Genomic DNA, 14,627 nt, shown 5'->3' with positions numbered 1-14,627 from the left:
ATGTAAAACACCCACTTTTGTAAAACCGTCATTTGCATTTAGACAAGACCCAGCAGGACATATTTCCCACGGTCCTTACAGCAGGACAACTGGCACATTTACATCCCATCATTGATTCTCTTCTACTTGAGCATGTTTTCTTGAAAGATAGATTTCATTTCCAAGAGTCAAAATCCAGCTAGTTCTTCCTGCTGTTCCTTTCGAGGCCTTTTGTTGACATTCCTGCTTGATAATGATGCACCCGATTTAAGAAGTTCATCTTAAATAAATTATTAATTTATTTGAAGAAATGTGGTATTAACTTCAAGGTAAAACAAAGCAGAGTTTATCAACGTTCACAACGTTTGCATCTGGACCCTTCATGCAGCATTATTATTGTTATTATTATTATTATTGTTAGTCTGTAGTGCCCACCAGGGGGCAGTGACGAGTCAACCACTGACATCAACAACACGGTGACCTTTTACCTAATTCTGATTCCCAGGAAACGAAATCAGACCTCTGAACAACATCTGATGTGAAAACAGACAAAACTGTGTAGCTGAACGTCTCCGAGGCAAACTTTTATGTATTTCAGATAAAAGTCAGTTTTACGACAAACATCTGACCCAAATATCAAAATATGATCGACTTTTTTACATATTTGTACTTGCACTGTGAAAAAATTTCTTGGACCCCTTTATTTAACAGATTTTACTAATTTAATATTATAATTTTTTTTTAAAAGTCCAATTAAAAAAAACGTTGAATCGGGTGTTCAGTAAGAAAAGGCATGAAAATGTCTCCAGCTGAGTGTATTTATCGTTTCTGAATGATCCTAAGCTTCTGGTTGTCACGGTAACCCAGGTGAGACGGAGCCAACACACCGACCTGCTGCATGAACTCGGTGACTCCCTGGATGAAGGCCGGGACGCCGGACGTGGTGACGGTGATGGAGGGCGCCCCCCCGTGGGCCCCGGGCCCGGCGGCCCCCCCGAGCAGCGAGCTCAGCAGCTGGCCGAACTCTGAACTCATCTCCGGGGGCGGGGCCTCGCCGGCGCCGCTCTCAGGCGGGTTCTGGGCCGACGCGGCGTTTGCAGGGGGAGGTGGAGTTGGACCCGAGGCGGAGAAGGAAAAGGAGGAATTGCTCTGAGAGGAGGAGGAGAAGGACGAAGAGGTGGAGGTGGAGGTGGACGAGGACGTGGACGGGGAGGACGACGTCACCGTTTGGCCTGCTGATGAGAGAGGACAGAGGGTTACTGGTACCGAGTCAATGGTTCCCGGGTCTGAGCCTGAGCGCGGCGCCGGCGGCCTTACCCATCTGCCCCGGCAGCAGCAGCTGTCCCACCAGGCCGCTGATCATCTGGTTGAGAGCGGCGGGGTTGAACGCCTGCGGCAACAGCACGTAGTTAGTGTTAGAATGGCAAAAAAGAGCAGTCAGGATAATAAATCATGCTGCTATCTCCATCACACCAATCCTCTATTCCTTAAATTACAGATTTGGAAATGTATGGACTTGGTGAACATTAGAACAGCAATAATAATGTTCAAAAGCAAGAAATAATGCACTGCCTGAAAACATTCAAAAATGTTTCAAGATAAAGAAGGAAAATACTTAGGTATTAGGGCCAAACTAAGACAAAAAAAATTGGAAATTACGAGAATAAAGTCATAATATGAGAATAAAGTCGTAATATTGCGAGAATAAAGTCATTTATGAGAACTCTAACAGGAAGATCACATCCGTCTTTAGTGGAAGAAGAGCTGTCTGGTATAGTATAGTGGTATAGTATAGTAGTATAGTATAGTATAATAGTGGTCGACTGCAAGGCTAGCAGTGGTTACATCTGTAACATTCACAGAGGTTTTGTTGTTTCTCAGGTAACAATGAGGATGATCATCAGATCAAAGATTTTCTACTTAGAATAGACGCAGTCGTTTGCACAATCGTTTTAAAGTCCTTATACTGATAATAATTTGATGCTGATGTACCAAAAGATTAAGTATTTCCTTATTTGTGAAACCAATACCAAAATATAACTTCACAAGACGCTCAATATTCCTCATTTTAACACAGGGAGAAGACTGCTCTTCCTGTTAAGAGTTCTCATAAATTACGACTTGATTCTCGCAACTTTACGACTTGATTCTCGCAACTTTACGACTTCATTCTCATAATATTACAACTTTATTCTCATATTACAACTTTATTCTCACAACATTATAACTTTATTTTCGTAATTTTACGACTTTATTCTTATAATATTATGACTTTATTCTTGTAATTTCCAATTTTTTTTTTGTCTTAGTTTGGCCCTAATACTCGTCGTAAAATACCATCTAAGACTAAATAAACTATATTTTAAACAATCTTGTGTACGTACTACTCTTAAAAGCATGTGCATATCAGTCTGTGGGGTAACTTTATGGAATAGTCTTGATGAAGAACTCTATACAGTTTAAAAACACATACAAGAAAACTATTCTTGACAAATATAAAAATAAGGACCTCTAAAGAACTCAATTTACCTTCTGTATGTATTTATTTTATTATTATTCTGTTCCTTATGTGATACATCATATACGATACAAATGTAACTCCCTGCATTCATGGCCGGTCATGAATCAAAGAAGTGACTGGGACATTACATTTTTGAGTTTAGGATATTGTAGGAGGCTAGTTTAATTATGCCTTGATCTTTGTTTATTCATTGTTTGTGTTGTATTTATTTGTTATTATTTCTTTTCTTATTTTTTTAATTTTTATATTTTCTTTGACATATGATATTGTGAGGAAGGGACTAAATAAGCGTTCTGCTTCCTCCTGTTCCCTCTCAAACACATTATTTTGCGATTGTTCTTTACTTCTGGATGTGACCGTTAAATTGTTTTGCTTTTTTTGACATTGGCCACGGTTACATGATGTTTTTTTAATTCTGAATTATTCCGAAATTAAATAATTCAGAATTAAACTATTTTCCTTCGGGTTTACATGGAAATAGTAATTCCGAATTGAGTTTACATGGAAAACACATCTGATTGGCTCTATCCGATTTGCGGAATTATTCTATTCGGATTTAAAATAGGAATAAACCAGCCCCTTACTTCGGATTTAACTTAAATTCTGAATTAAAGAGGAATTAAACTTCCCATGTAAACGCACTGAGTTTGACACTTTTAATTTGATGGTGATTTGTTGTTGTTCGAGATAAAGCCAACAATAAAAAAAAAAAAATCCCGACTAAGCTTTAAACCGCTAGCGGACGGGTCACCGGACGGGTCAGCGCACCTGCCCCGGCTGCTGGCCCGGCAGGGCCGCCCTCACGTTGATGGTCGTCCCCCGGGTCCCGAACGCCGGGGGCGGCATGTTGGCGGCGAACGGCGGTCGGGTGAACACCACCCGGGCCTGCGGCTGAGGGCTGGTGTGGGAGGGCGGAGGGGGGGCCGTGGGGGTGGTGGTGGGGGTGTTGGGACCCGTGGTGGTGGTGGAGGAGTTGGGGGTGGAGCTGTAGCCGGGGGGGGTGGGCTGGGGCGGGACCGGCTGCCCCGTTGCCACGGCAGTGGCGGCGCTGGTGGCCACAGCCGCTGCGTACTGGCTGATCTGCTGCATGACGTTCCGCATGAAGTCGGGGGGGAGGGCACCTGTGGGGGGGGACCAGGATCAACACAGAAAACCAGGGTTAGGAGTTTCAGTACGAGGCCTCAGCAACATATAAACCAAGAGATTGTTCAAGAACAAACTCATGGCAATACCAAGTACCCCCCACCCGCCGTTGTTCCAGTGGATCTGAGGGGGGGGGTGTAGCCAGCTGCTGCTAATCGACAGAAATCCAGAAACACCAGATCTAAACCCGCCTCATCAAGCATCTTAAATGTTTAAGTGAGAAAACCTCTTCAGTCTAAAGGCTCCTCTACTTCACACACAGGACGAGGTGGTTTCATCGGACACTGATGCCCCTTTTCCACCAAACCGGTTCCAGGGTTGGTTCTGGTTCTGGGTCAGTGCTGAGTTTGGAACCGGTTTGTTTTTCCACAGCTCGGGTGCTAAGGGGAGCCACGTCAGTTACGTCGCTGTGTTTGTGTGAAAGTTGCAGCAACAACAAGGTATTTGCTCTAATAGGACTTGGTCCACGTAGCTCCTCCGTGGACACATCTCTAAAAGACAGGTCGTCTCCTCCTCAGACCCATGATGCTTTGCTGCATCCAGATTAAAGGCTAAATTATGGTTCTGTGTTAAACCTACGCCGTAGGGTACGCGGCTACGCGGGAGGCTCTCCGTAGCCTGAGATGCACCTCCCAAAAAATGTACCTACGCGTCGAGGAGACGCAGACAGAGAGGGCTGTGATTGGTTTGCTTGGTAACAACGCATTTCCGGTTCCGGTTTGTGAAGCAGTAATGAACTTTCAGCGCTCTTTTCTTCGTGTGTGTGTGTGTGATTTATTTTTTTTGGGGTCGTTTTGTTTTTTTGCACAATAGTTGTCCTTATCTCTTTGATTCACTGTGACGGGAAAAGCCGGAAGCTAAACAAAGTATCAACTAGCGCTCTGGGTATTGCACCGCGGCGAAATGGAGTGACGGAGACGTCCGAAGGGTTCACGACGGCATCCCGGCAACGGCGTATGCTCTGCGTTGGTTTAACGTAGAGCCATAATTCAGGCTTAATTCTTATTTGAAAATGTCTCCGTCTCCCAGTCTTACTATTGCTGTTGGTCTTAATAACTCCACCCCCTCCGCTTACATAAGCGGTTCTTTCCTCTAGTCCAGCAAAGAGTTGGTTCTACCTTGGAACCGGTTCTTCTGGCCCGGAGCCAGTTCTTTGTCAGTGAAAACAGAAAGTCCGGTTCCAAACTCAGCACTGGCCCAGAACCAGAACCAGAACCAGCCCTGGAACTGGTTTGGTGGAAAAGGGGGTATGAGAAACACTCCAAAAACAGTGCGTACAGGCTGTACGTAGGTGACCTGAGGCGGCAGGATGCAGGATTCTGTCATCAGCGTGTGGCGAGGTAAACAAACAAAACATGGAAATAAACCGCTGTGGTCCCCGATCAAGATTCATGACGAGCCGCCGGCTTTGATTGTTATGAATCAACAGGTGAAGCAGCAGATGAGTGAAAGTGGTCCAACAGAAGCACGGTGGTGGAGCGGTGGTGGTTTGGGGTTGTTGCAGCGCCTCGGCACCGTTGCAGTCATCGCAATGACCAGGAAATGAAAACAGCGCAGAGGAGCAGGACAACGAGGCAAACTACCACAACAAATCTGCTACAGAAAAATAGAAGAATCGGTTTTGGAGGTCCAGACCTCAACGGAGCAGCAAACGTCCAAAAACCTCCAGGAAGTAAAGCGAGCAAAGAAGAACGGACGGAGACAGATAAAAAGGCCACGGGGTACTTGGTATTGCCCCAACGATGCTCTACTGTTCTCTATTTCAAACCAATAATGTTATACGTGATATTAGCCTGATAAGACCCAGTATGATCAGATTTTAACATTTATTACTCGACCCTCGGGTCTTGGAGGAAGTGTGTTAGGCTGTTAGCGTGTTGGCCTTTACCTGGCTGTCCGGGCATCTGCTGACCTGCTGCTGCAGCGTTTCCACCTGGTCCTGCACACACACACACACACACACAAACACACACCAGTAAAATACACTCCACCTGTAGCTTTCTGTCCCATAAAAGTGCATCATCAGAGCATGACTCGGCAGAGACGGGAGGAAATGGGGTTAAGACTCAGGGCTGCAGCGAGCGGAGTACCGTATTGGCCTGAATATAAGACGGTGTTTTTTGCATTGAAATAAGACTGAAAAAGTGGGGGTCGTCTTCGATTCGGGGTCTAGACGTTATACCCATTCACAACGCTAGATGGTGCCAGATATCTTTAAAGCGAATGCCGAACTTAACTCCCCAGGCCAAAGCGAACCCCTGTCACGAAGAAGAAAAACAAAAAAAATAGCGGAAAGAAAGAAAAGAGAAGAAAATGAGAGCAGAGACAACAGAAAATGGAGAAACGTAGCAACAATCTGGAGAAAAGTGGGTGGAAGATCGGCAGGTTAACCGGCAGCTGAGGAGAAGGTATGATGCAAACTTCAACATGATGAATTGAATGAGGCAAAATAACATGCTTTTTCTCTCGAATATATTGTTATAATCATTTTTTTCAGATGTACTGTAATTAAATTCTGTACACAAATTGAATTTGGTGTTCAAAAAGTCTTTTTTCAAACTTGAGTCTAGAAAAAGAGGGGGTCGTCTTATATTCGGGCCGATACGATGACTCGGGGATCTGCAGCCCAGCAACACGACGCACAGCCAGCGGGGACAACACACCGTCCGTGTTCATCTGCATCATGACCACCGGGACTGCCTGGTGGCTGATCCTGATGACCCGGGGGCCGGCCTGTCCCTGTCCGGCCTGCTGATTGGCCGGGGAACTCTGTGAGGGGGAGGTCTGTCCCTGACCTGGCTGCTCCGGCTGGCCGGCCTGCTGGGGGGGCGGCGCCTGTCCCTCAGTGCTGTTGGCCGCCACAGTCACCGTGGCGCCCAGGTTCATCTGCGGGGTGAAGGTGCAGGTTAGGCCACGTTTACACAGAGCCGGGTATTTACGAAAATGGATATTTCCCCCTCTACTTTTTGAAAAATACCCTAATTTACACGAACCCGCATAAATACGCTGTTAAGGGGCTATGAGCAGCCAAAGGTACAGGGGGCAGTAACTGCGTTTACATGCAGTCAATAACCCTTTTAAAACCGGCAGTGTTGGGACTAACGTGTAACGCATTACTTTTTAAATTCAATAACGCAATTACTGCTACCAAACGGTGCGGTGCATAATGTGACTTTCTGAAGCCTAAATGTCCGTTTCCCTCCGTTTACAAGCAAACATGAAGACGGAGTTTTTGCAAATCTCAACTTTGGCCGGAGTTTTCAGAAATTATTGTTTTTGGTGACTTTTTGAGCTTCGTTTTCGCGTTTTCGCATGAAAACACCACCGTTTTTTTCTACGTGTAAACGGGGCCTTAGAGGCCGTCGGCCCGCGGCGGGCGGGGTAGACGCTGCTGCTGGCGGCGGCTCGTACTTGCACTGGGATGTGGTGGTGCATGGCTCCGGGGAGGGAGACTTGGCTGGCGTAGTGGGAGAACGGCCGCACCACGTGCAGGTGGCGCGGCACCGGGCTCATGAGGTTCAGCCGCAGGTCGCTGAGGGCCACCAGAGCGTTGCCCAGGAGACGGAGACCCTCGCACATCTGGACCAGAGTCCGCTGGTCGTCTTCTCTTTCCTGCGGGAGAAAAAAGGACACCAGTTCAGAACAACGTCATCTTCATCATGTGACGTACGGCTGTAGCTTTCGAATATTCTAACAAACATTCCATTGATTAATCGGATAAAACTTGCTTTTGCTTAATTAAAGCCCAATTATAAATATACAATAGAAAACAAGACAGATTACTTGATTAAAAACAATTTGTTTCCTTTATGAGAATAATTGACATTTACATATCATTCAAACTAGTAAACTGTAAAATTTTCCAATAAAAATAAATAAAATTATTTCAATCTTAACATTTCCTGAAACATTAAAAAAAAAAAAAAAAAAAATATTAAAAATATAATAAATATTCTTAAACACTGATCTTAAATTGCACAACTTCACATTGAGAACCAACACGTTTCAACAGAGATGCTTGGCTGTGGACCGGGACTCAAGTCTGACACCATGTGGACCGGGGCCTTTTTTATTATTTTGGTATATATTTTTTATTTATTTTTAATTCGAAATATACCAGTTATTTAGTTATTCCCGGTTGGGAGGAGGAGCGGGGCAATGATTGACAGGAAAGGGGGAAAAGGACGCGTTTTTCACTGCGCAAAAAACACCGTCATAACAAAGCCAGGCATGGAGTACTGGAGTGAAGTTTTTCTTGTTACACCTTTTTAGACACATTTGAGGGATGTTGGCCAAGACTTTTAATAGTGTTAAAAGCATGTTAAAAATGATGTCACAATACCTTTAAAATCACATAGGAAAAGTGTAATCACAAAAGGAAGCTTTCTATGGTTGATGGTGGCACTTTAGCTTCTGCTAATCGGCAAAAAAACAACAAAAAAAAAAAAACATTTTTTATGCCGGTAAACGGAGGTATGACCAGAAAACGTCAAATGTAGGAGCTGATGAAGACCATAATTTGATCACGTGACGTTGGTTTTTATTTTGCTTCTTATATTTTGCAGTTATTATTGTCCCATCCACGAGAGACAAGGCGGTGCCTTGACACGTCGACGCCTTGACACGTCGACGCATGGCTACAGGTCTACAGATCAGCACAGAAAACTTCTTTTCTTAGTAAGTGGGCTTAGTGACCAGTTTCCTGGAAGCAGCCACATCCATAATGCCAGAAATGTTCAACTCAAAACACTTTTTAAACTGCTCGTTGAAAGCAGCTGCATTCACTCCTCCTGGTTGTCTGAGCCACTCCACCAGCAGGGGGCGCCCTTTACATTCACAGTAAGACTGATTTCTACTTGGGCGACCGCTGAAGATGGTTGCAGACCATCTACGAACCAGAACCACGTCAGATTCTCACTGACGACACTAAAACTCCTGCTGACTAAATATGTTCAAAGCTCCTGCATTTCCTGGTTTCTGAAGCTTTAAAATATCCGTTTACTCTTGACAAACGGGCTCCTCCCCGTCGCCCTGCTACGCTGACACAAGCATCCACCCCACAGACACTTTCACCCCCCAGTCGTGAGTCGTGGGTGCGAGTCCTACTGTGTTATTGTTGTACTCTGCGGTGGCGGCCGTCTCCAGGATGGTGTGAGCTCTCTGGATGAACGGCTGCAGCCTCTCCTCCGTCCTCCGCAGCTCCGACAGCATCTCCGCCAGCTCGGCCGGACTGGGGTGACTGCAGGGGGAGAGAAAGGAAAAGCTGGTGACAATCAAGCAGAGAGGACACAAGCATCCATTTACACGTTTGGAGAAACTTCTTTCAGACTACGGCGACGTCACCCGGATAATTCTGCAGCATAAATGCAGCTTCTCTTCTGTTGAATAGTGTTGTTTCTGTCAGCCTGTCTTTGTAGTCTTTGGGTCCAGCTATCATTTTAGTTTTTATTAGTTTTAGTCACGTTCATTCTCCTTTTAGCCATGTCAAGTTTCAGTCGACTAAAAGTCATTTTAGTCTTATTTTAGTCAGAATTGTCCATTTTAGTCTTGTTTTAGTCAAAGATTGTACGGTATTTAGCCAAACGCATTTTACAATTCAAACAAGGTTATCTTATTATATTATTGTTACCTTATAGACTCAAGAATACATTCATTCCGGATACAGAACACTCTAATTTGAGTTTACAAGATATTTATTTTTCCGCAATTCTCCCCATCTTTTTCTTTTACCACGACACATTTGGTTTTCATTTCCACGTCTATGTAGGAAAGTGTATCCAAAGATGGTTCTTCTTCTTCTCCCAGCCCCAGAGCAGATACCCACGTTTCTCTATGGAATTTTGTTTTTAATTAACGTGAACCTAGAGCTCTGCGTTAACGGCATCCGCCTCTAACTCTGCAGCTGCATCTTCTGGATCTGATTCCCCGCTGCAGCGACTGGGATTGAGGACGTGACGTCACCCAGCAGCAGAACTAAACCAGAGGAAACATGGACATTAAGGATCTTTGGTAGAACATTTCGTCTCGTTTTGGTCAACGAAAATTAAGACGCATTTTAGCAGAGTTTTTATTTTGTAATCTACATTTTAGTCTGTTTTTTATTCCTCTACGATATTGCGTTATATATTTAATTATCGTTATCGTGACCAGCATTTTCGTTGCGTCTCGTCTCGTTTTCCTCAGGGTGATGAAGGTTCGTTGACAACGATATTTAGTCATAATTTTTTATTGACGAAAGCAACTTTACTGTTGACATGGCAACCTTTGTATGGAAGTAGATTTGTTTCTTAATTATTCAATCAAAAAATATATTTTTAATTAAAAAAAATGTCACTTCAATCAAAAAAATTATTACAATCAAAGAAAAAAATATTTGAGACTCAAAAAAAAGCATTTGAACACTTTTTGTGGATCGAAAAGATTTTTTTCGACTTGAAGTGGTTTTTTTTATTTTGATTGAAGGGAAAAAAGTTTTGAAGTCTCTTTTTTTTTAATTGAATCATTTTGACACAAACATCCCGCATTGGGCAAATGCTTCCCCATTGGTCAGACAACAGAGTCAGACATGTCTGAGTGACGTACATAACTTGGATTTCAAACTAAATTTTCAACAAAAAATAGTTCAGGAAGTTCAGGAATGACTCACTTGGGTCCGGGTTGTGGAGTGGGTCCCTCAGACGGGGCAGAGGAGGAGGGTGGAGGCGGGGGTGTCGTCGGCGGTGGCGAGGTGTCCATTGGCTGTGCAGAGGGAGACGGGGTGGAGGTGGTGGAGGAGGACGAGGGAGGCGGCGGAGCAGCGGCGGCAGCAGCAGCAGAACCCGTGTCCGGCTGGGGGGTCTGGGAGGTCTGGGAGGTCTGGGAGGTCTGGGGGTCGGCGGACCGGCCCTGAAAGCAGACACCGGGTCAGCGGGGGAACCACGGCAGCCAGAGCCGCAGGAACAGCGAGCAGGTACCTCCATTCCCTGGATGACGTCCCCCAGGTCTCGGAGCAGATTCTCGGCGAGGACCAGCCGCAGCCGGGGCTCGCTCTGGACCGGCTGGTCCATGTCGATGTGCACGTTCACCGAGCCGTTGCTCTGCAACAGCAGCCAGGACAAGCATTAGACGCGTTACCGCGGGAGGACGCGGGCGGCAGCCAGAGGCGGGAACCTTACCCCCGTGCTGGTCGTGACCCGGGCGTTCCTGGCGTTCTCCCCCATCCCCGACACCATCTGCTGGACGGACATCTAGATGAGACGACAACCACAATAACGCCGGCTTCCCAGGGAGTTTACCACGCTCTCGTAGGGGTGTAACAATATATCGTGTCACCAAATTTGGCGAGACAAAAATGTCATGATAAGTGCTGTGGAGGTGACAAACTGTAGCGCGATATTGGGTTATTAATATTAATATATTGTGTTTACTAGTAACGTAAAAAGAAAAAAGTCAAGTCACACGTGAGAGAAACTATTCAGTTTGTGGCAAAATATTTTAACTTGTATGAAACTGAAGATGCATTATGCAAACCTGTCATTTACTTTTAGTTCATTTTGTGGAAAATGGTTGGCCTGGCTTTCTCTTTAAAACTTAAAACAGTTATAAAGCATTACAAACTGTAACAATAGGGCAAACGCATAGCATTGTTTTGTATTTTGTGTCTTTCAAATAAAAGACTGTTTTTTCCAGTCATTTGTTCCTCATTCAAGGTTGTTAAAAAAATACTGCTATAATATCGTATAGTTATCGTGACCTCAATATCGTGTATCGTACCGTATTGTGAGATTAGTGTATCGTTACACCCCTACGCTCTCGTCACATGCGCAGAAACCAGCGGACACCCGGGGATTTCTGACAAAACAGCCCCCCAACGCCGTACCGCAGCGTGTGATGGTTATCTGTTCCATTGTATCACAGAGGAGGATCTGCGTGACCCACTTTGAGAAAGAGGGGCCAGAGATTCCAGCGAGCTGCACCACATTTCTGTGTTTGTGGTTCCCAGATGTCGAGCCCATCGCATCGGAAACCCCCCCCACTGCCCACACGCTGAAGTGCCATCAGGCCGGGGGGCTCGGAGCCGCTTATCAGTGACTTTCCAACACAGACTCTGACATTAACGCCCACCTTCACCACAACGACGAGTTGTGTGAAGGTAACATTTAACACATTTACTCTCCAGCTCTGTTCATAACTAAAATCAGAACTAAGGGCTGGGGATCGATTCAAATGCCAGGAATCGATTAGATTCTTACGATTCAGAATAGATTATCAGGATTCGATTCGTTCCGATTTTGATTTGGGTTAGTGTTATTAAAAATGCTTTTTTGAGCTGTTGCCTGAATTATATGACTGTAAAATAACTAGTGAAATAATATTTTCACAATAATAATTGTGAAATAACTAAATGGATATTGAAAGGCCTATTTGAGTTATTCATTTCTTAAAGTGCAAAAAAAGAAAGAAATTGCAACAGCTCATGCAGTAAACAAATCATTTTAGCTTGTCTGATTTATTCCGTCCCCAGACACACGTTTTGCCATGATGCACCAGGTATGATATGACAAACCGTGTCCGATAACAGAATAAACCGAACAAGCTATGGTAAATATAGATAATATGAACTGCATTGAACTAATATAACATTTTGAAATTTAAGCTGAAATATCCAAAGCACTGAACACTGGTTGTGCACAGTTGGGGGTGTGTAAGAGTGTGTACGAGTGTAACGTAGCTGGCGATTCAATGATCTGAAGTTTTGTCAGCACACGGTTGACGGGACATGGAAGGATACGAGCGATGATCACTTACAGAGTGAAAAGATAAACGTTACAACACAAATAGGCTGACGATCATGTACTTTAACGGTGACGTCTGTAAAGGTGGAATCGTAATTCTGTATTACAGTACGATGCACTCTGCTCCAGTGGTGCGCTAGCGATGTTCGTTTCTTAGCGCAGCTGGTTCTCTGTGCGAATGGACGCAAATGCTATAGCAGCATAAACACAGGCTAAAAACAGCAAGTATTTTCCAGCCTTACCAGTCCTGGGCAGCTGCTCTGCCCCGTAGTGACCCCTTTTTCTCATTTCTGCATTTTCTCATTTAGTTCAGGAGTTTTAAATCCAGCCCTTTGTCAACGCTACCGCTGCTCTTACAAAGTTTGATAGTTCCACACCACGCGCATGTGTGAATTAAATGACGGCGAAAATGTAATGATGAAAAAAAAAAAAAAACTTTAGACAGACTTTTAGGAATTAATGAGAATCGATTTAGAATCAGAAAACCCTTTTTTTTTTTTCAACACAGGCCTAATTAAAACGATTGGTTGAAACAAAGGTGTCAAAACAACTTTTTTTCCCCCACACAGGCGTTGAATCACCGCCTGAGACCAAATGACTGATGCGATGACTAATGACTGACCCCGTACACAAAAATCCCTTTAATAAATTTGAAATAACATGTGGTCAATTATCAGTTATTTCGTTAGCATAAAGACACTGTGGTTTGTGTCAGTGTGAAGTACGGACGATATATCTGACAACAACATGGTTATCAAAGATCTCCATGAAACCTGATCTAATCTGAGTAAAACACTCAAAATGTGCAAACAGGAACCCTCCATTCATGCACACGCACACAAAAGCCATGTGACACAAATACAGGAAACACAGTGACAGGTGTCTGTGAGAAGTATTTGGTAGAGCTGTAATCAACCAAAGAAACTCTAGGTTGTTATTAAATTAAATCTTGGTCGGATATTAAAGGGTTTTTGATGTAATGTTTTACACTGAAATTAATTTCAAACTACAGTCTGTCAAAATTAATAGGAGAAATTTTATTGATATAAAACTTTTGTTTTGTCATGTTTTAATAATGAACCATAGATAGACAGATAGACAGATAGATCATGTTTAATGTGGAGCTGTGATCCAAACTGTTGTTGACAAAGTTTACATTTAACTTTTTTTCCGTCGTCTATTTTTATAAAATTCTGCCGATGCCTCTGACATGTTAAGAGTTCAACAATCCCCGGATCTCGTCCTTCTACTTTATCTATCAGTCAATGGTCATTGGGTGGGGCGAATTCAACATAGCAACAACAAGGGGTCCAAAGATAGACTGTTACCTGTGAAAGAGGTCTGAAACCCCCCCTTCAGAACGTGGTACTTTCCTCCCGATTAGATAAAATCAAAGAATCGACCAATCAGATTTTAGTGGAGCCGGGTTGCATGGACTAGTAAATCACCAGTCAGCTTGGAGATTCCAGCCCCAGTATCGGGCAGCACTTCGTACGGTAAAAGCGGGGGTACCTGTATCTGCTGGGGGTCCATGATGTTGACGGGGAGGTTGAACGTTCCCAGCATCACGTAGCTGTTGGCGTTGCGATCGTGGGGCGGTGCTTGTGACGTTCCCTGGGAGGACGAGGACGGCCCGCTGTCGGCTGACGTGCCCCCTGAACCCGAGCCGGGCTGGGAGGGTGGGGGGGGTGCCCGCTCCACCAGGTGGATCACCTTCCCTCCCACATCTGCAACAACAGAGATGCTCAATTTAATCCCACAAACACACACCAGCGATGTTGGTTGGATGTCTGAAGCCCCGCCCCCCCTGTCTTTTGTGGGCGGGACAATAATAATTGTAGAATATAAGAAGCAAAATTATTGTAAAAACAAACGTCACATGATCAAATTATGGTCTGAATCAGATCCTACATTTGATGTTTTCTGGTCATAAATCGGTTTGCCGGCATAAAAAATGTTTGTTTTTTTTACCGTTTAGCAGAAGCTACAGTGCCACCGGATATTGGTTCCTACGAAAACAACTTGTTTTTTTTTAGTTGCATCTGCCATAGAAAGGTTCCTTCCGTGATTAGACTTTATGTAATAAAAATATGTAATTTAGTGTGAAACAGTGATGTTTCATCCATATATGTTATTTTTAAACACATTTTGATAACATGCCAACATGCCAGTTTTAAAGATTTGTTGGACTGTAAGAGTAAACAGGCTGG

The 14,627-nt window shown here is 44.2% G+C and overlaps 1 protein-coding gene across 4 annotated transcripts in view; it reads right to left on the bottom strand.

Moving 5' to 3' along the window:
• bag6 (BCL2 associated athanogene 6) overlaps positions 1-14,627 on the bottom strand; it is a 28,908-nt gene that overhangs the window by 9,382 nt on the left and 4,899 nt on the right. The window contains exons 4-14 of one of the 4 annotated variants that reach the window (XM_061717389.1): positions 13,930-14,144; positions 10,798-10,869; positions 10,597-10,719; positions 10,290-10,528; positions 8,750-8,882; positions 7,055-7,255; positions 6,307-6,529; positions 5,532-5,582; positions 3,269-3,621; positions 1,297-1,369; positions 871-1,214 (exon numbers count right to left, since the gene is read on the bottom strand). In XM_061717389.1, coding sequence (XP_061573373.1) covers positions 871-1,214; positions 1,297-1,369; positions 3,269-3,621; positions 5,532-5,582; positions 6,307-6,529; positions 7,055-7,255; positions 8,750-8,882; positions 10,290-10,528; positions 10,597-10,719; positions 10,798-10,869; positions 13,930-14,144 — 2,027 coding nt within the window. The remainder of the gene's footprint in view (positions 1-870; positions 1,215-1,296; positions 1,370-3,268; positions 3,622-5,531; positions 5,583-6,306; positions 6,530-7,054; positions 7,256-8,749; positions 8,883-10,289; positions 10,529-10,596; positions 10,720-10,797; positions 10,870-13,929; positions 14,145-14,627) is intronic. The other 3 variants (XM_061717390.1, XM_061717391.1, XM_061717392.1) reach the window with 3 other exon arrangements.

This window comes from Cololabis saira, chromosome 3 (genome assembly GCF_033807715.1).
Source record: "Cololabis saira isolate AMF1-May2022 chromosome 3, fColSai1.1, whole genome shotgun sequence".
Classification (NCBI taxonomy): Eukaryota; Metazoa; Chordata; class Actinopteri; order Beloniformes; family Belonidae; genus Cololabis; species Cololabis saira.
This window is presented reverse-complemented; position numbering and strand designations above follow the sequence as displayed.